The sequence below is a fragment of the Amblyomma mixtum genome, chromosome 2, assembly GCF_055824585.1.
Source record: "Amblyomma mixtum isolate Tamu chromosome 2, ASM5582458v1, whole genome shotgun sequence".
Taxonomy (NCBI): domain Eukaryota; kingdom Metazoa; phylum Arthropoda; class Arachnida; order Ixodida; family Ixodidae; genus Amblyomma; species Amblyomma mixtum.
In genome coordinates, this window is record NC_143013.1 from 182,270,437 (window position 1) to 182,291,515 (window position 21,079).

A 21,079-nucleotide genomic window follows, 5' to 3' on the forward strand; every position below is an offset into this window, starting at 1 on the left:
GTTTGCTTTCGACTTTAGAAGGCGATGCTCAAGAATGGCGGACTGAGCGGAGTGGCCAAGCTGTGTGCGGCCTTGTCTGCTTGCGCATATATTCCTGGTTTCCACTTTCCCCTTACGTTGCAACTGTGCCCCCCCAACTTTCTTGCAGAGAGCAGTCATTACCCTGCTCGACCGGGAAATATTTTCTGAGGAATCTCCCCGTTAGTCGGTGTCTCATCACCACTCTCTCCTTCAGGCATAGCTACGGAACCGGAAAGAGGAGAGGTGCGTTCACTTTACCAAATGCAACTAACTGCAAGTGTTTTGATGACGTACAAAACTGCGTGCATGTATTTAGCTTTCCACGTGTTTTATGAAATTGGCCCTTGTAGCCGCATGGAAGGAAGCCTATTGAAGACCACCGGCGCGACTTGACGGATTTTTAATTCCTAGAAAACAGACGCCAAGAAAGCCGGCAAGAATGTCTAGGTATCTTTCCGGATTTGTCCTCTTTTCTAATTTAGCTTGTTTTTTTTTTGCGGTGCGCATTCAAAAAAACATGTCAATCAGCTCACCTAAGCGTATACTGGAGCAAATTGCAAACCAGTCAAAATGAATTGACACAACGCTGAGGCCAGCAAGCAACTGTCGCTGGCGTCCCTTTTTTTTCTTTTTTGAAAATGGCGCCACTGCTGTAAAAAATTTGTGGTGCAATTTGTTTACAATTTGCTCCTGAAAAACACTGCGCGCTGTTTTCAAGCCAACTAAATCGGAATATTTAGCTGGCCTTCCTATTTGAGACAAAGATTCCAGAGTACCAACGGTTGATATATTTTATTGTTGGTGATGAAATGCAAGGATGCTATGAGAATACTTTGCCGAATAAACAAGAACGCGCATGAAGTTGTGCACTAAAGTCTTAAGCTTAGACCACCAATACTCATGCACCCAGTGCCCCTGTGAACAGACGTGAAAAATTCCGACGTTGTCGGCAATGAAGCCCGGAAAAGGTAAGCAAATACATGCTTAATATGAGCATGAAAAAAATGCTTGATCGCCAGGAAATAGGTGCTCCTCTTTACGCCAGTGTCGGCGCACAGAGAGTACGAGGCCTGTGGTCTGTGGTAACAAACGGCAAAATGAAGTCCTTGACGTAGTGGGAAATTTTCGTGAAATAGAGCGGTTCTGTGTCGTCGCCACAGACGTTCGGGCCGCCGGATATTACTCCGTGAATTGTCCAGGTTCCATTGAATTTGTGCACCACAGGTCCACCACTGTCTCCCTGTAACAAGAATGCTTGCAATCAATCATTTTCTTTTCAAACCGAATCAGTATTCTGATGTCTTCAAGAATTAAGTCACGCTAAGTAGGAAATTGGTAGCATATGTTTACTGTTCATATCTGCAGACACCGTACGGTAACGACATTTCTCTTGAAGCCTCAGAAAGACACAGTGCAAGCAATGCATGATATGTTCGCATGAACAGGGGCCCAGTTTTTTTCTATATCAGGAGGCCGCAGAAATTTCACTGCTCCAGCCCTCTAGGACGAAGCTAACTATGAAATGGTAACAGTTAAATACGGGCTCAGTTTGCCTGTGGAAAGAATCCAAAAAAAATACATTAAAAATAGTAGACAGAAACTTAAGGGGGCACTTAGGCTCAGCCTTAAGTGTGTGACGGGCTAAAACCCGTATATGCGTTCATCGTCGTGCTCTAGATTACATTCATAGATCCCTGGGAACTCCTCGCCCAGCGGTCCAGTGGTTAAGGGACGCGCCGCTGGTCTGCGATGGCAAGTGATGCCACCGGTTGGCGTTGTGATACCAAGATCGCTCTTCCATAGTAACCTCTCTGGACCAATTATTAATTGACCACCACTTGTCAGCGTAAGGAATTTGCTCACGATGCAGTGGGCAGGTCGCTATGACATCACCAGGCCACATAAACTAAGTGGCCTTATTGCTACTTAGGTTGTTTCTGTCGGTTTTTTTCGTGTATTCTCTGCTGTCGGCATATGACGCTGACGAAGACGCCAGCCTTTCTGCAAAACGGGAGCATTAGCGCTATCGCTTCAATAAGCACAATACATAATGCCAGTTATATAAACAAAATATGTACTATAAGCAGAAGCTAAGCATTGCTCACATGTTACAAAAGGCACTATTAACGCGTAAGTTATGCACTGAAGTAGAGTTTCTTTGCTCCATGTGAATTAGGAAACAGTCACAGCAAACAGCTGCGATTCGTTTCTACTCGAAACCTCGAGGCAGCTTTTTCACATTATCGTCGACCGTCCATGTGAAGTGAGGAAAAGCCTCAGTACTTTCTAAACCTAGAAGCACTTAATTAGGCAGAGCCGAGGATTTTTTTTCAAACTGATGCCAAGAACCAGGGGTTTGTTTTTGCCTTTTCCAGGTTTCCCGCCTTTACACTGGGCAGAGAAGTCAGTTTGATACCTGCCCGATCTGCTCCCAAACCTATGCTTCCTATTACACAGCGATGCAGTTGGTTGCCTGATATCTTACGACATTCTGAGAAGACATTTATACTCACTTGTTTCCTCAAGAACTTCACGAAAGAATTGCGGTTTACATATAAAATGACTAGCTTAGGTTTTATTTTCACATATGCTGAGCTCTGAACGCGGTGGCTGCAGAAATGCATGATGAAAAGGGTGGCAAGTCTGCGGATTATCTCGCAGCAAGCACTCACGTAGCAGGAAGAGCCGTGTGCGTGGCCTCCACAGAAAACCTCTGGACACACCGGGACACCGGTGATGTTTTCACAGGCCTCGGGATCCAGGACAGTTATTGCTGCCTGTTTTAGCCAGTCGGACTTGTGGCCATCTGTAACCAACCTTTTTATCACTGTTGTTGCTACAAGAACTTGAGCTACCTCAAAGTTACTACGTTAGAGGAGCTTCATATTCTTTAACAATCCCCTCACAATCGGAGAAGAGGCTACAAGGAAGGGAATGTAGGTTTGTTGTCAAGCACAATTCCTCCAAACAAACAACAACTCGTATTTCGTACTTTAGACAAGTTCCATGCGGATAGATGAATGAGCAGAAAGAGGCAGAGGCTCCTTTATCAGACATTAATACCCTGAAAAATATTAGCGAAATTGCAACCTTTATAGCATGAGTCAATTTCATCTCAAAGCAAAAAAAAATAAAAAATTTCTACAGCACCTCTTCCAGAAAAAAAAATCAAGCTAATGTTTATAGAAGCAGCGCTGAGCTAGATGCTTAGCCGCGTAAGGGCGTCTGTCTGTAAGAGAGCTACCGAGCGACAGTGAACGGCACGTTACATGTTCTGCGTATGCGCTTTGAGATCCTCAGGGGTAATGTAGGAACGGCATCAGGTCTCCTTAGTGGAGACGATGGGATCTAGGTCACACTAAGCTCACACACAACAAGCGAGTAATCAGTTTTAGGCACTCCTTATATAAGCGCTCTTATCTTTACCGCTTATAGACTACGACCGCCATCACACGTTTTATTTCCTTTACTAGTAGTAAATTGCTCTATCTCCTACATTTTACACCGAATACCTACAACTCTGACTAGACAGATAATTAGAATTTATACTTTTCAGGGGATGCTTTGATAGATACTGCCTTCCGAAAAAGAAATTTACAAAAGACACATTTTCTTGGGGGTGGAAATAGCTCCGCATCTCACATATGGCGCGATGCAGAAGAGCATCCATCCCAGTTTTTGACTACTCCAGCTAAGAAATGATTTGGATGAGTGGAACCCCTTGCCCTCGGCTGTTGTGGCGTACACTGCCACTGACGCATTTTCATCTGCACTAATTGGTTCAGCGGCACTAAAATGACTCATTTCTGCATTTTTATCCATTTCACTGCAGATGCGGTTTGCTGGTTGCACCTGCACGTGATAACTATATTCCTATGCGTCTCTACGCGTGTGCTCTCATTTCGTAGTTTCTGTATCTCTCCTGGCATAGGTCACGATCGCATGTGACGACAGAGGGATAACCCATAACAAGAAGGATAACCCTCTACATAACACATAACAAGAGGGATAACCCTCTTGTTATGTAAACACATGCATGCGTTCCCATTTTCGTGTGTATGACCGCTTATCTGCTTTTTGTTATTTTCCTTTATACTTTCTGTGTTCTCATCACTTGTATGTTACGCGTTTTGCATTTTGCATAAATAAGGACAGAAGGTATGTATGAGAAGAATGTCTCTTAGAGGCCTATATAAACTTCACTGCAATGACTGGGAGTTTTAAAAGCAAATATTCAAAGTTTTTGGTGCGCCAACTCAGTTTCACTCTCATTTCAGTTAAAATATCAAAGGTTTCACAGCAGGGAGATTCCCGCTAGGTGGCGCCGCCCTGGTTAGCTGGCTGCCTACCGTGCTCCGTTTTCACCTGCCCCTGGCATAGTCCAGGGCTTCGCCCGCCCCTGGATTTCCTCTCCATCGATTCAGGAAGGCTTCCGAAGCACGTGGATACCATCGTCATCACGGCCCGCTGCCGAGCTGGCCCTCCAAGCGCCTCCAAAAGTCTGATGCGGCGCGGCGCCTCGCTAACCCTAACGCGCCGCGCCTGCACCTCTGCAATGCACCGTCTGACGAAGCCCCTGCAGCCCAGACCCACTGATGCCGCCACCGCGGGGCCTACTCCAACCGCCCACGTCACCGCGCAAAATCCTGTTGCAACCAACACTGTGAGCGACGCTCGGAGCTCCGGATCGACGGCCGCGGCGCAGCCGGCAGCGTTCGTCGTCGCCGCAGCGTCCACTGCTAGCCAACTCCACGCTCTAAGGGACGCCAACACCTTTGGGCCCATAGACGCGTCGCAGCCGCCTGCTTTTGTCGACGCCGCCGGTGCCGCCGCGCCTACACCTGCCACATTACCCGCTGACACCAAGACCTGCAGCCCGGCACCAGCGTCGCAGATTGCGCCTCAGGCTGACGATTCGTCGGCAGACATGGACTTCATGGCGTCCCCGGTAGACGACACTCCATCCCCGGAAATCGGCTGGAGCACCATCGGTGCCAGCCGTAAGCCTGCTTCCGCCACCCGACCCCGCTCCGAGCTCATCACTGTTGGAATACAACTCCCTCCTGGTACCCTCAATCCCAAGCTGCCTCTCTACGACGTGCTCGCCGCAGTCACCTCAGCTGCACAACTTTCCTCCAAGACTAGTGCAGACATCACCCTTCAGGCCAAGCCAGCCCAAAGCCTTGTGTTTTTAAAAACTCATTCTCCTCTCACCGCCCACCTCCTACTTTCGATCACGCACCTTCACCTTCACGGTAAGCCTGTCAGCATCAACACTTATTCCCCCCATCCTCCCATCTCATGCCTCGGCGTCATCCATAACGTCGGTGGCCACTTCACTCCTGATGAACTCATGCATGATCTAGAGTCTTTTAAAACAGATATTCTCGCTGCTCGCATGATGGGATCCACTCAATCAGTGCTCATTGCGTTCGCTGGTACCGTCATCCCCCACTTTGTTTATTTCAAACGCGTTGCCTTCCGGTGCCGTCCTCATAAACCTAAGCCTCCCACCTGCACCCGTTGTCTCACTCTAAGCCACCGCGCCCACCAATGCCCCCAGCACAGCGTTCCGGCCAAGTGCCGTCGCTGTGCTGCTCCTCTACCCGCTGACCCTTCCGCTCATGTGTGTGCCCAGCCCTGGTGCGTTCATTGCAAGGTGAACACCCACCCCTCCCTCGACCCCACTTGCCCCTTTCTCCTTGCTAAACAACGCGAGTGTGCTAAAACTGCATACCTCCGACGCCTAGCTTTGCGCCGGGCCACTCAACCCACCACCCCCCTCCTCCTCCTTCTCTAATCATGAATCTCCATCAGCTCCGATCACGTCACCACCAGGCTCCTACGCCGCCATAGTTAAAGGATCCTCGGTGCCAGCGTCCCTCTCTTCCACTAAACCACCCTCTCCATCCTTGACTGACGAGAGACGCTCCTTCGACCTCCGGCTGGCAATGCTGGAACGCCAGCAGCGAGAGCAGCAGCGCATTTCCCACGATCTACAACAGCAGATACATGCCTTGACTCAAACCCTCCAGACAACCACCTCCTCTCTTACCTCCCAGCTTAGCAAGCTAAATGAGCACCTAGCCACGTTCACCACTCTTTCCTCCAGCGCCCAGGTCGCCCCTTTGGCTGACCTTGTAGAAACCACCACACAGGCCCATCACACTCGCTTGGTTCAGCTGGAAACTTCGGTTCTCCAGATCCTTACCACCCTCCAAGCACAATCCAAACAATTAGAATCCTTCACTTCTACGCTCCAATCCCTGCATGAGTCACTGCCCCCGGCCAAAAAGAAGGAACGCGTACCATCGCGTTCCTCTCCACTATCATAATGGCGTTTGGCGAGGACCTCGAGATTGTGCAGTGGAACTGCCGAAATCTTTGCCACAATAAGACCCCCCTCCACCAGTATCTACTCACCCGCCCCTCTCTGCCTCATTTTCGCCTTCTCCAGGAGACCCGGACGGCCCGCAATGTCCCCGGCTACCGCGCCTACCATGCCACTACGGCCACACCACTTGCGTCTATTTATGTACGCAGTGACGTGCTCGTAGAGCAAATTGACATCCCCTCCACCCTCCTTAAATATTTAGTTGGTGTGGTTTATTACCACCCTTCTTCCCGCATCTCACTCGTCCTTTTGTCTTTTTATAACCCCCCTGTCACTTCCTCTTTATTCTCTGCTCTGGGTAAATTCCTTCACTCTCTTCCTTCTACCTCCCATATCCTCTTTGGTGGTGACTTTAATGCCCCTCACACATTCTGGGGCTACCCACAAACCCTCAAACCCGGCCGCCTCCTCCATTGTCTGTCCCAGGAACGCCACCTCACCCTTCTTAATACTCCTGGCTCTCCTACTCGAGCGGGCACTGCCTCACAACGCCCCACGACACCCGACCTCACTTTCTCTCGGGGTTCACTTTCCTTTCACTGGCAGGTGACAGCCGAAACTCTTCTAAGTGACCACTTTCTCATCCATATCACCGCTTCTCTTTCCCACATCCCTCGCTGTCATCCGGTTATTCACACTGACTGGCATGCTTTTCGCACTAATCTCGCCTCCGACTCCTTTCAATCCAACGACGACTGGACGTCGCGCATCTCTGCAGCGCTCACGTCCAGTAGCCGTCGCGTTCGCTCTCGTTACCCAATCCAAGACCCAGATCCTCACTTTCTCCGTTTATGGCGTCGCCGTAAACGTCTTCAACGCTCCTTTCGCTCCCAACCACACAATGCCCAACTTTCCTCCCGGATCACTGCTCTGCGGGCCGAGATCGTCGCGCACTGCGCCTCCCTCGAGCACTCTCGTTGGAGTGCTCTTTGTGATGGCCTTGATTCTTCTTTGCACTCGCGATCCGCATGGTCTCTCTTTAAATCCCTCCTTGGCACTAAGCCTGCCCTTGCTCCCACTCTAGCTAAAGCCCTCACTCAGGGGACTCCCTCCGAATTTTTGATCAACTCGCCTCTCTCTACCTCCCGCCCCCTCTGGCACCCTCCTACCCGGTGTACTCAGGTGGACCTAACCCCGATCTGGACCAATGCTTCACTGTCCGGGAGCTCGAATCTGCTCTGGCTGCTAATGCTACACGCTCGGCTCCCGGTGAGGATGCCATTACATACACCACACTTCGTAACCTTCCTGACTGCGCCAAAGAATTCCTCCTCCAAACCTACAATGAGGCCTGGCAGAGCGGCTGCTTGCCGAGCTCCTGGACATCCTCCCTTATTTCTATGATTCCAAAGCCGGGCAAACCTCCCTCTCTCTCTAACCTCCGCCCAATCTCCCTGACGTCGTGCGTTGGTAAGACCCTTGAGCGAATGGCTCTGACTCGCCTCTCTGATTTTCTTGAGGCACGGGAGTTCTTCCCCCATTCTCTCATTGGCTTCCGACGTCGCGTCTGTGCACAGGACATGTTTCTGATTCTCCAGCAAACGTTTCTGTCCCCTACACCCACTCAAATTTACGCACTTGTGACCGTCGATGTTTGCAAGGTCTTTGACGGTGTTTGCCACGATCACATCCTTTCTCAACTCGCCTCTTTGGATTGTGGCTCCCGCATGTACTCCTATATCCGCTCATTCCTCTCTAAACGTGTGGCTCGCTTTCGAGTAGATACCCACTTGTCTAACCCACACCACCTCACCCGTGGCACTCCTCAAGGTGCTGTTCTCTCTCCTACCCTTTTCAATCTCGCTATGGCCCCTCCCGCCTCCCAGCTAACTGAAATTCCCGACCTGCATCATATATTTTACGCCGATGACATCACACTCTGGTGTTCATCTGGCTCTCCCGGTCACGTACAGGACACCCTGCAACGTGGCCTAGATCTCATCGACTCCTTTCTCACCACCGCTGGCCTCTCTCCTGCTCCTGAGAAATCCGAGCTTCTCCTTCTCAACCATTCCTCCTACCAGCGCTCACACAACCACTTCGTCTCTCTCCACCTTTCTGGCTCTCCCATTCTTGTCGTCACACAGTGCAAAGTTCTTGGCTTCCCGTTGCATGCGACTAAGAATGTGCAAGCCCTCCACCGCGCTGCCACCACCTGCCACTCTGTAACTCACCTCCTGCGGCGCGTGGTCACTCGACGCTCAGGTCTCCACGAGGCTCACGCGTGCCGAGTTGCCCACGCGCTAGCCCTCAACAAGGTCTTGTACTTTGCACCCTACGCTTCCTTCACTCAGACTCAACTTAACGCTCTCGAGACTGCCCTTGTGGGCCTCTACAAGGCAGCTCTCAACCTCCCTATCACTACCTCTACCACTAAGCTCTTTGCCACAGGCCTCTTCCATCCTCTTCGTTCTCTTCTCAGTCTCCATCGTGACTCGCAGCTTGCCCGGCTTTCCCTTACTCGTCAGGGTCAGTGGTTATTGACTCAAGCGGGTATCTCGCCCATTCCAATCTCCCCGTTTACCTCTCCTATTCCCAACCCCGCCCCCAATCTTCGTATCCTTCCCCTCCCGACCAACATGTCCCCCGTCCTGCACGCCGGACGTCGTCATGCGGCCGCGCAGCACCATTCCCCTCTCTTTGATACCCAGGGTGTAGCTTACACGGATGCCTCTTTCGTGGCTCCTCGAGGTTCCTGCGGCTACGCCCTGTACCATCCACACCTCCCTGCTCCTGAAACCCACACCAGCGGGCCGTATCTACACCCTCCAGACGCATTGTCCCTCGAGGTTCTCGCCATTGCGCATGCCCTCCAGTCATTTACCCTCCTTCCCTCTCTCCAAGAGTACACAGTCTATTCAGAATCACAAGCCGCTATACACCACATACAGAAACGCACCCTGACCCCTTCTCTCCAACAGGAGGTCGAACGAGCGGTCTCCGCACTGCAGCCTTCCATCGTTTTCCTCCGCTGAGTCCCTGGGCATTCAGGGATTGACGGCAATGAGCTGGCCCATCAGCTCGCCCGCGACACACTTTTCCGGGCACCGTTGATCCCCTGGCCCAAGCCCTCGGAGGACGGTGGGAGACTCACCCTTCGCCGCACCATAAAAGAGGTCTACCTTGAGCTCTGCCTCGACAAACGCCTTTACCCTCCCCCTCATCCATCACTCACGGTGCCGGAGTCTCGCCTTCTTCGGCACATTCAGATGAATGCAGTTATCACCCCGTCCCGCCTCTTCCTCTATCGCTATCGATCGGACCCTTCCTGTCCCAACTGCCCCTGCATCTATGCGGACCTGGCCCATTGCCTCTTCTATTGCCCGGCTGCTCAGCAGTCGGGTTCCTTCCCCCCACCCTCTCTATCCATCACCACCTGGCTCGACTGGCTTGGCGCTGAAGGGGAAGAAGAACAGCGGCTTCTGGTCGCCCAGGCGGTCGAAATGCTCGGCCTATAAATTTTGGTCGAATAAAAGTCTTTTACTACTACTAATTTCACAGCATGCATATACATTTGTGTCGTTTTTTAAAAGAGTTTTAGTATTCTTACTAGCGACAAGGAGCACGTCGCAAGAGGAGATTCTAAGAATTACACTATTTTAATGGTTTCGTTTGGTTTATTCGGGTTTAACGTCCCGAAGCGACTCAGGCTATGAGGGACGTCGCAGTGAAGGGCTCCGGAAATTTCCACTACCGGGGGTTCTTTAACGCGCACTGACATTAAAGAAACCCAGGTGGTCGAAATTTCCTGAGCCCTTTTGGCAAGACAACCTGCCATGACCACCATGACTCTTGGCTGCGGTTAATAAAATGACGCAAACTCAATAACGCATAAGACACGAAAACTCACCGGCCATTCGTCCCCAGCCAGTTATAAAGACGGTCGAGCCTACGTGCAAGCTTTCTTCTGAGCTTGGCAGGCAGACAGGTAGAACTGTGGTAGTGAAATTGACGTCTTCACGCATCGTCAAAATGGCGATTTCAGTCCGGTTTTCCTGCGAACAAACGCACGTGACCAATCGAAAAAAACATCTCGATCAACCTCTGTACGCCTAAAGGGCAGTTCGATGAACTTTGTGGCGACAAAATGCTTTTGGCATGATGCGAAGGCACCGAGAAGAGAGCTCCTCAGCAAGCTCTTAAAAAAATTTGCCGCGCTAATTATCCACACCGTTGCCTCGAACTTTGATGCACGCTGATTTTGTGTATGTGGATAATTCTCTCCAAAGCAGTTCCCTTAAGAACCGTTGAAGGCGCCATCAAGCACCGATTTATCGGTCATGATATGTCATAGTCTGTAGGAATTATTTGCAGCGACGCCAGCAAACCATGTTTCGTGGCATCTTTTTGGCGGTGGCAGAAAAAAGTGATCTCTGTTCTCCCAACAGTCATGGGTCCGAGGGCATCAGCCAGCGTACGAAGGGTCGCAGGCCGTGGCTAGCACCCATGTAGTACATGGCAGACAATGGCTACCACAACACTGAGCGCCGGCGTTAGCTTCCCCTGACCCCCCCCCCCCTTCCCCCCTTCCTCAACGGTGACAGCAATATTACGTCAGGGCGACATGAGATAGGAGCTACAAGAGAAGGAAACGTGCCTGCCGTGCTATGCACCAAGTAAAGCCATGCGGTTTTGTGAGAACGTCACGGCGAAGAAGTATGTCCTTTGGACTAGGTTCAAGTTTCAAGCGCGGTAAAGGGCTGATTTAGGAGAAAATTTCATGTTGAAAAAGATATATATCGGTAAAGATATCTTGAAATGGTACACGAGTCATAAGCACTCAAAATATATTTTTTAGAATCAACGGATGACTGCCACCTAGATTTTTCACGCAGTTTTTTTGCAGAATCTGCTACACCGCTACAAAAAGGCACTCAACAGGGGCAGTGTGAACTTTGAAATAAAAAAAAATGAGTTCTAGCAACTCAGAATATGTAAGACGTCTTACAGAGTGGTCCTTTCTCCTGTATTTCGGGTGGCTGCAAATCTCTTTAACGGCCAGCGGACTTCCGGCACTTTTGTTTAAAATTCGCATATGCGAGCCAATGTATACAAGGATGTCACTGGACTTCCGGTTCCTGCGAAAAAAAATTGCAGCAAATTTTGAGTGTTTTGCAATGTTGGCTGGCTCTAACTGTTCTGTAGTGGACCGTACTGCCAATAAGATATACCCAAATCAGAACATTAGGATATAAAAAGGGCTGTTAAGTGTAATGATCATTTCTAGTTTTATTGATTGTAGAGAGCCGTTATTCAAAAACATTTAGGTGTTGTAATTTGAAGTTTTGCAAAAAACAAGGCTGCATGCAAAATGAGTAGGAACGCATTTTCCACGTCTCTGTATTTACAGCTCCACACCTCAAGGAGAAAAGTTAATCTACAAAATTTTAGTTTACGGAAATCTAACAACTGTATGGGCGACTATCACTAAAAATGAAGGGTAGAAATGCTTCGAATGGGTAGCCGGTGTGCAAAAAAATATGAATTGTTTTAAATATCTAAAACTATACTGCTTAAGACCAAACACTTCAACTGCTTTTGCATAAGTGGCTCTTGTAGAGCCCCCGTCAAAAATATACAGCCCACCACGCACTGCCGAGTGATGGCGTCCCAGTCTCCCTAGCGCGCTTCGTGCGAGGTTACAGAGGGTGAGAATGGAAGGCTGTCTTGCCCGCAGGCGGGCGAGGGTGACAGAGTCGCGCTGGCTGCGTTCATGTTAGTACTTCTTTCCCGGTGCCTGTGAGGGGGCGCATGCATCGAGGCAAAACACAGTCACCTTCGAAAAATGCTCCGAAGCGGCGGTCCATGGTGTGAGCAGCCAAGCTGTCGGGAACAGTCGAAGATAAACCGCGGCACATTTTTGCGCTAGCGTGAACTATTTGTTCAGCAACTGCAGTGGCCGAATAGATTCCGCGCGTGCTTCGGCATTGAAAAACCAAGAAAAGACCTCAAGCTACGGGCTTGAGGCCTTTTCTTGGTTTTATAGGCCTCAAGCCAGCTGAATTCCTTTCAGGCTCTTTTTATGCGTTTGTTGCTAGTCCTTACGTGAGCCTTTAGTTTCCATCCTTAGCTTCAAGCAGCAACCCTAAGCAATTTATCCTTTTGCGTGTCCTGATGATTGCAAAAAATAACTCAATCGCTACCGACACCTCGATGAAACGTATACGCGTGCAACTCTTTACTTTCACATATCCTTCAAACAGGAGCCGCATGACATTACAACAGGGTGAGATAGCTTTCGCCATTTCCGCGAAGCTGAATTCCACCCAAACGATTACAAAGGAAGCAAGTCTGAGCTGAACTAAGGCAACACAACATTTTTACACGCATTTGTTTCTCGGCACACTTCAATGGATACTTGTGCTGCAGCAGGAAGCATACAGCTTTCAGCTATCTGCTTCAAAGAAACCAATGCTTGAGTTTTGGATCCATAAACTTTTGCGGCTGACGTTTTAGGATGTTTTGACATTTTCATAGATTTTTGTCTCATTTAAAAACAGACAAGCTGAAACTGTCAGGAATGCTGTAGTGCTTTACAGCGCATTATAAGAAATAATTTTGGGATCCTCATGATTGCTTCGAGCTTCTCTTGAGCTATTTACTAAAAACTATACTCCCAATTTCTCGCGTTACACGCGGCTAGGATCTCACTTCTAACAGTTTCTGGTTTCTTTTATCCAATAGTGAATTCGATGTTGGTTGCATGGGGTTTAACGTCCCAAAGCGACTCATGCTATGAGGGACGCCGTAGTGGAGGGCTCTGGATAATTTCGACTACCTGGGGTTCCTTAACATGCACTCACATCGCACAGCACATGGACCTCTAGAATTTCGCCGCCATCAAAATGCGACCGCCGTGGCCGGGATCCAACCCACCTGTTCCGGGTAGGCAGATCAGCGTCATAACCACTGAGCCACTGCGGTGGCATAAGTGTGCTCTAGATCAAGTTGCTTAGGGTTGCTGCTTGAAGCTAAGGATGGATATGAAAGGTCCACTCAAGAACTAGAAGAAAAACATAAAAGGAGCCTGAAAGATATTCAAGACAGTGCATGGCTTGTTGGCATGCACTATGCTGGGTTGAGGCCTTTTCTTATTGGTTTTTCACTGCCGAAGCACGCGCGGAATGTGTTCGGCCAGTGCAGTTGCTGAACACGTAGTCTGCGCTAGCATGAAGAAGTTTCTATGGTTTATCTTCGAGCATCCCCGACAGCTTTGCTGCTCGCACCGCGGACCATCGCTTTGGAGTGGCTTCCGAAGGTGACTGCGTTTTGCATCGATGCAAGCGCACCCGCACAAGCGCCGGGAAAGACGCAATAACACGAACGCCGCACTTGTAGCCAGGGCGACGCTGTCCACATCGCCCGCCTGAGAGCAAGGGAACCTTTCATCCTTGCCCTCTATACCCTCGCACATTGCGCGCTTGGGAGACTGGGACGCCACCACTCGGCCCTGTAATCGCTCCGCGACCGTGCGCGGTGCGCTGCATATTCTGTATATTTTTGACGAGGGTTGTACATATGTTCAGCATCTATATTGCAGTGCATTGGTATTTTGCTAACTGCAATCTGTATTAGGCGTTTGTGATATAAAGATAAAAGCCAACAGCCACACAAACCAAGTAACGCACGGGAATTTATTGATAATTATTTATTTTGTGGTGTTGATCAATAGAGAATATTACTGAATATGTTATCGCTTAAAGATAATTGATCAGAAAAGCAGAAGAAAAACAACCACATGCCACCGGTGGGAACCGAACGCACGACCTCCGAGAGCACCCGGACGCGTAATTCATTGGTTCCCCTGTGTTCCTTGCTTTCTGTGGCTCTTGGCTTTTCTTAAAGACGTATAACGAGTTCCTCATTCCCCTTCACCTATGTGCTTATATATATATATATATATATATATATATATATATATATATATATATATATATATATATATATATATATATATATATATATATATATATATATATATATATATATATATATATATGAGAGCCGCCGCGGTGGCTCAGTGGTTATGGTGCTCGGCTACTGATCCGAAAGACGCGGGTTCGATCCCGGCCGCGGCGGTTGAATTTCTTTGGAGGAGAAATTCTAGAGGCCCGTGTACTGTGCGATGTCAGTGCACGTGAAAGAACCCCAGGTGGTCGAAATTTCCGGAGCCCTCCACTACGGCGTCTCTCATAGCCTTAGTCGCTTTGGGACGTTAAACCTCATAAACCATATATATGAGAGAACCCAACGGCCACGGAAACCAAGGAACACAGAGGATTTTTAATTTAATTCATTTATTTTGCGGTGTTTATCAATTTAGATGTTACTGGATATGTTATCGCTTAAGTTAATTGATTAGAAAAGCAGAAGAAAAAACAACCACATGCCGCCGGTGGGATCCGAACCCACGACCTCCGAATTACGCGTCTGGTGCTCACCGCTCAGCTATGGCGACGGCTGTCAAATCTTCTGCTTTCGAGGATATTTAGGTTTACAAATAACCTAATCTTGAGAGTGTTCCCCAGCGCCACCCACGTTCTTAGGCGCCAGACGTAGCACATCCTGAGTTACTGCTGATGTGACGTAGAATGTCATCGAACGGCGAGGGTGGAAGCTGCGTGAGAATCTTCTTATGCTTCCTATGGCGTCAAGGCTGCCAGAACGGAGGCCCTCGCTAAGCAATTAAGCAAACAAGGGAAGGGGAATGAGGGGCTCGTTATTAATATGAGAGAAACCAACAGCCACAGAAACCAAAGGGGTACGGGGAATTTTTAATTAATTTCTTTATTTTGTGGTGTTGATCAATTTATAATATTACTGAATATGTTATCGCTTCAAGCTAATTGATTAGAAAAGCAGAAGAAAAACAACCACATGCCGCTGGTGGGATCCCAACCCACGATATATATATATAGTTTAGTTTAGTTTCTGGGGTTTAACGTCCCAAAGCGACTAAGGCTATGAGAGACGCCGTAGTGGAGGGCTCCGGAAATTTCGACCACCTGGGGTTCTTTAACGTGCACTGACATCGCACAGTACACGGGCCTCTAGAATTTCTCCTCCAAAGAAATTCTAGCCGCCGCGGCCGGGATCGAACGCGCGTCTTTTGGGTCAGCAGCCGAGCACCATAACCGCTGAGCCACCGCGGCGGCTCGATATATATATATATATATATATATAAGGGAAGGGGAATGAGGGGCTCGTTATAAATATGAGAGAAGCCAACAGCCACAGAAACCAAGGAGCACAGGGCATTTTTTTTTAATTTATATATTTTTTGTGGTGTTGATCAAGTAAGAATATTACTGAATGTGTTGTCGCTTAAAGCTAATTGATTAGAAAAGCAGAAGAAAAAACAACCACATGCCGCCGGTGGGATCCGAACCCACGACCTCCGAATTACGCGTCCGGTGCTCTACCTCTGAGCTACGGCGACGGCTGTCAAACCTTCTGCTTTCGGGGGTATTTATGTTTACAAATAATCTAACCTTGAGAGTGTTCATCCGCGCCACCCACGTTCGTAAGCGGCGGACGTGGAACGTCCTCAGTTACCGCTGGTGTGACGTAGAACCCCATCGAACGGCAAGGGTGGAAGCTGTGTGAGAACCCTCTTATGCTTCCTATGGCGTCAAGGTTGCCAGAACCGAGGCCCTCGCTAAGCAATTAAGCAAACAAGGGAAGGGGAATGAGGGGCTCGTTATAAATATGAGAGAAGCCAACAGCCACAGAAACCAAGGAGCACAGGAGATTTTTTTTTTAATTTATATATTTTTTGTGGTGTTGATCAAGTAAGAATATTACTGAACCACACCACAAAAAATATATAAATTAAAAAAATTCCCTGTGCTCCTTGGTTTCTGTGGCTGTTGGCTTCTCTCTTATATATATATATATATATATATATATATATATATATATATATATATATATATATATATATATATATATATATATATATATCAAAAACAAAATAAAACAGCGTGCCAAATGAATGTCAGTTGCTTGTTAGCGCTGTGTTGTCCGTTTCTTCCTTTTTCTCTGCTCTCTTCTTAGGGCTTGGGCTTTGCGCTGTTTAAACAATATCAGGCATCCGAATGTAATGTCACAGTGGAAACGCGAACAGTTAGTTAGTTATATGGAGTTTTATGGCGCATAAGCAACTGTGGCTATCATGCGCCAAACACAAGGTTAGATGATGTTATATTAAGTGTATAGATGATACATTATATTAGATTTAAGACATTGGCTTTCTTTAGAAACTTGCAAACAAATCAAAACTTGACGAGTGTTTGCTCGTCTAAAAGCAGTGCGGGATGAAATGGAATGTGTTCATTGTAAAATACAGTGAAAAAAAATAATCTTCTAAGCTCTTAGAGATGCGAGCACGAAATTAAAATGTGATTAACTGTGAGCTCCTCTCTACTCATTTCATATACAGGTTTGTCTTTTTTGTTAATAAGAAGCTATGGGTGATGTGTGTGTGACCTATGCATAAACGACATAAAATTACTTCGATAAAACGCTCTTTATGGCAGCTTGATTTCCATTCTTTTAAAATGGGCTTTCCAGTATGCAGCTTGTTGTTTTCTTCATTTTCCCAGAAAGCTTGCCATTTCGCTCTTAGTTTGCTACGTACTAACTTTATGTAATCCCTCGGAGGCAAATTCACATGTTTTATTTCCATGGTTCTGGCTTGTGCAGCACAAATGTCGGCTCTCTCATTGTCCCTAATGCCAACGTGACTGGGAACCCAGCCGAATTTTATAACATGTTTTTGTGCTGTGACCTTTACTATATTGTGTATGATGCTTCCTGTCAGTGGCTCCGTGGCATTTTTGGAGTTTAATGCTGTAAGGACGCTCAGTGAATCTGTATAAATGATGCTGTTTTTGATGTTTTCATTTTGTTATTTTCTGTACCGCAACACAAATGACATAACACTCGGCGGTGAAAACTATAGGACATGAGGGCAGTCGTACTCAATTTTTATTTTTTTTCTTGTATTACTGCGCTTCCTACATGAGCATGAGTTTTTGACCCATCAGTATAAAATGCAGTCTAATTTCTGTATTTTTCTTGTAGTGCTAGATATTCTTGTAATATATGGACGTGTTGTGTACAGGTTTTCGTAAGGCGTGTTAGTGTGACGTCACACACTGTGGGGAGAGTGTACCACGGTGGTAGCGCTTCGTGTCTTGGGGCAATATTTTTAATTTCATTTAGTATGTTCAGAGCTTGACATTTTTCTTCGAAGCGCAAGAGCAACGGCTTAATCGCGTGGGGCTTGTTGTTGAAGAGTATTCGGGATGGGCATTTCGTGACAATTGGGTAAAAGAGATGTTTGGGCTGAGAACGAATTTTGAGGATGTATGTAAAGGTTAGTGCAGTTCTTCGATCTTCTAAGGAAGGTTCATTAGTTTACACATACAGACTTGCTATTGGGGAAGTTCTGTAAGCACCGGAAGACAACCTTAAACCAAAGATTGTGGACCGGATCCAGTCGTTTTATGTAGGACGGTCTTGCTGAGCCATATACTATGGACCTATAGTCTAACTTAGAGCGAACCAGAGAACGATATATATGTAACAGGGAAGCCGTATCAGACCCCCAGCGTTTTCTTGACAGCAGTTTCAGCACATTGAGGGCCTGAGAAGCTTTTTTTTTTTTAAGCTGTTTATATGTGGCAAGAAAGTGAGCGAGCTTTTTATCGAAAGTTATCCCTGGAAGTTTATGCTCTTGTTTGAAAGGTAATGGGGTTTGGTTTAGATGTAGTGTGGGGTCGGCCTGAAGGCCTCAAAGAGAACAGAACCGCTAGTGTTTTCTGAGGGAAATATCTAAATCCGTTTCTATCTGCCCAGGTAGCCAGTTTATTTATTGTTATTTGTATCTGTCGCTCACAGCTAGGTATGCTGGAAGACGTGCATGCTATTTGGAGGTCGTCTATGAAAACTGAGTTCATTGTGGATTTTGGGATTACTTTTCCTATGGAGTTCATTTTGAAGACGAATATGGTCGTGCTGAGGATGCACCCTTGGGGTACACCAGTTTCTTGAATAAAAGTCTTGGAGAAGGTTGCGCCTAGGCGGATTCTGAACGTGCGATTGATCAGGAAGTCGCTCAAACAGCTCAGCATCCTGCCGCGGATACCTAGGTCCGCTAGGTCACGGAGGATACCGAACCTCGACGTGGTATCGTAAGCCTTCTCAAGGTCGAAGAAGACCCCCATACAGTGTATGTTGTGGATGAACGCTTCCCGGACTGTGTTCTCAAAGCGTACAAGGTGATCGGTTCTGGAGCATGTCTCTTTAAACACGCATTGGTGTACGAGTATATCTAAAAGTTGAAACGCGAACAGAGCGAAGCCTTGGCGGTCCACTGTTCACATCTTTTCATCACAATTTGACTTCGGTAGTAGCAAAAGAACGTTGGAGTCGTCGGTGATGCATTCTAGGACGCCTCTAGACTTCTTATCACCCAGGTAAAAGCGCAATGAAAAAAAAATTGAACAAGGCAGTGTGTTGGCACCGCGTTGTTTGCGTTTCTTACCATCGCGATAGTACGCGACTTCATGTGTTTGGGAACGCAAATCCTTATAGATACCTAAACACGCGCGCTAAATTTAGTACAATGGCATCGAAATGAACAACGTCGTTATTACAATAGAAGGGTCAGCCTCGCTGCTCTCAAAGACCTCCTCGCTTAGTGGTGTCTACAGCGTGTTGATCACATTTGCTTTCAAGTCGAGTTCCTGGGTTCGATCCCTGCCATGGCGGCAGCGTTTCGATGGAGGCGAAACCTAAAGGCGCCCGTGCGCTGTGCGATGTGTGTGTACGTTAAAGATATCCAGGTGGTCGAAACTGTTCCGCAGTCCTCCAATGCGGCAATCCTTTCTTTCTCTCTTTCATCTTGCACTCACAGCTTCGTCCCTTTTCCTTGGCGCGGTTCCGTTCTCCACCAAGATGTGAGAAAATTACTGCGCTATTTACTTTCTACAAAAGACTAATTATATGCAGGAGCATCCGCAGCTTCTTCGCTCTGTGCAGCTCTAGTCGGGCGATGCGCCGCCACAGCGCTTTCTGCTGTGCGAACTTCGTCGTAAAAACGTAAAAATTTTTCTCAGGCTTTACGGAGTGTCGTGACTTGATTGTTGTTGCCTTGCACCGTCTAGCAATTTCGCTGTTTCCGAATGGCGCTAGAAATGGCTCAAATTAGTTGAACCGCCGCGGCGAGGGTAATCATGTTCTCGAAATTCTAAAAATCTGATAAGGCCAATGCTAACGGCCGGCTACAGATCTGTTGCAGTCTGGTGCCTTATGGTGTTAGCTAATAAGGTAACTATTAGTATTTAATAAAATACTTTACTACTTAACACGATTCTCCTCTTTTTTGAGGTCTGCAAACACTGCATTTGCTATGCCACAAAAAGCTCGTCCTTATACGCAAACTGTACTGTTAAAATTAGTGGCTGGCTTCCCCGAAGCTCCTGGTTGATTTTTTATTCTACGTTCTTCACAAGTAGCATTAATTCCTTTTTTAATGTTTAAGTGATCGGGAATTTTGATTCTGTCAAGTACCTGCATGGAACTTCGCGATCTGTTGGAGATCAACTAGCCGTTGGCTATTGCTGCGGAAAGTACTTGCATGGTTGTGAAAATTTCAAGAAAACAAAATCAAATCAATGCTTAAAATCAAAATACCTACAGAGAAAAAACAGTGTGCATTAGATAAGGAACGCTGGCTAAACATTTCCTTACTTTTATTCGCGTAATTTATTTGCCTTTGTAATCAAACGGAGTCAAGGAGAAAAATTTCTGCCTCTCCCGTAACCGAGAGTAGAGTAAGCATGAAATGTTTACGGGCATAACACGAAGCGTACGCGGACACGACGAGACGCAGGCCTGACAAGAATGTATAGGCAGCGCGTTCGAAACTGTCTTAAAGTGCGTAGAGGCGAAAGCGTTTTCCGCACCACTTTGCCTATGTGACACTGGTGACGTCACCACTGGATTACGTCACATATAATTGATGAAGTAATGGCAAGTTACTAATTATTGACTAATTACAGATTAATGACTAAATACTGATCAAATGCTAATTAATGACGCTTAAGCTTCGCCTTTAGGAGTGGAACGGGACAGCGTGTTGTAGCGCTGCCAGGCAGTCCACGGAACGAAACCACCCGTTCGGCGTGATGCCTTGACCTTCGAACGTGACGCTTATTGAGGAAAGGAAATTACGCAGTAACTCTCTGTCATCTCGGTGTACACCCGAAACGCACAGTACAAGAAGGGAGGAACGCCACCACCCTTTCAGCACGAAGCTACCGGCACTTGTATGCCGGTCCTGAAGGAGGGCTTAGAGAGTCGTTAAATCTCGTACGTTGCCCGGATGTTCTCGTTTCAGTGCCCGGATGAATGGAATTCAGTGCCCGGATGTTGGCTCTCGGTCTCGGCGTGACGTCACCACACTGCCGACAACAGGAGCTAAAAGCATTTCATGCTTAATAACGGAACGGATACATGGTTGCTGCCCACTTGCGAAATACAATTGACGCATCGTCACAACGCCGATAAGTACGTTGCGCATTGCTTCGGGCAAGCATTCGCGTCATATCGTCGAGCTGTTATCTGCGTGGTGGATCGATACCGGCCCAGGAACGT

The 21,079-nt window shown here is 47.6% G+C and overlaps 1 protein-coding gene across 3 annotated transcripts in view; it reads right to left on the reverse strand.

Moving 5' to 3' along the window:
- Positions 1-794: 794 nt before the first annotated feature.
- The window catches only part of LOC149361760 (chymotrypsinogen A-like), a 32,209-nt gene continuing 11,924 nt past the window's right edge, over positions 795-21,079 (reverse strand). For 2 of the 3 annotated variants that reach the window (XM_089572803.1, XM_089572802.1), the window contains exons 3-6: positions 11,364-11,493; positions 10,266-10,410; positions 2,694-2,827; positions 795-1,261 (exon numbers count right to left, since the gene is read on the reverse strand). In XM_089572803.1, the coding sequence (XP_089428929.1) occupies positions 1,058-1,261; positions 2,694-2,827; positions 10,266-10,410; positions 11,364-11,493 (613 nt within the window). In that variant the 3' untranslated portion in view covers positions 795-1,057. The remainder of the gene's footprint in view (positions 1,262-2,693; positions 2,828-10,265; positions 10,411-11,363; positions 11,494-21,079) is intronic. The other variant, XM_089572804.1, reaches the window with a different exon arrangement.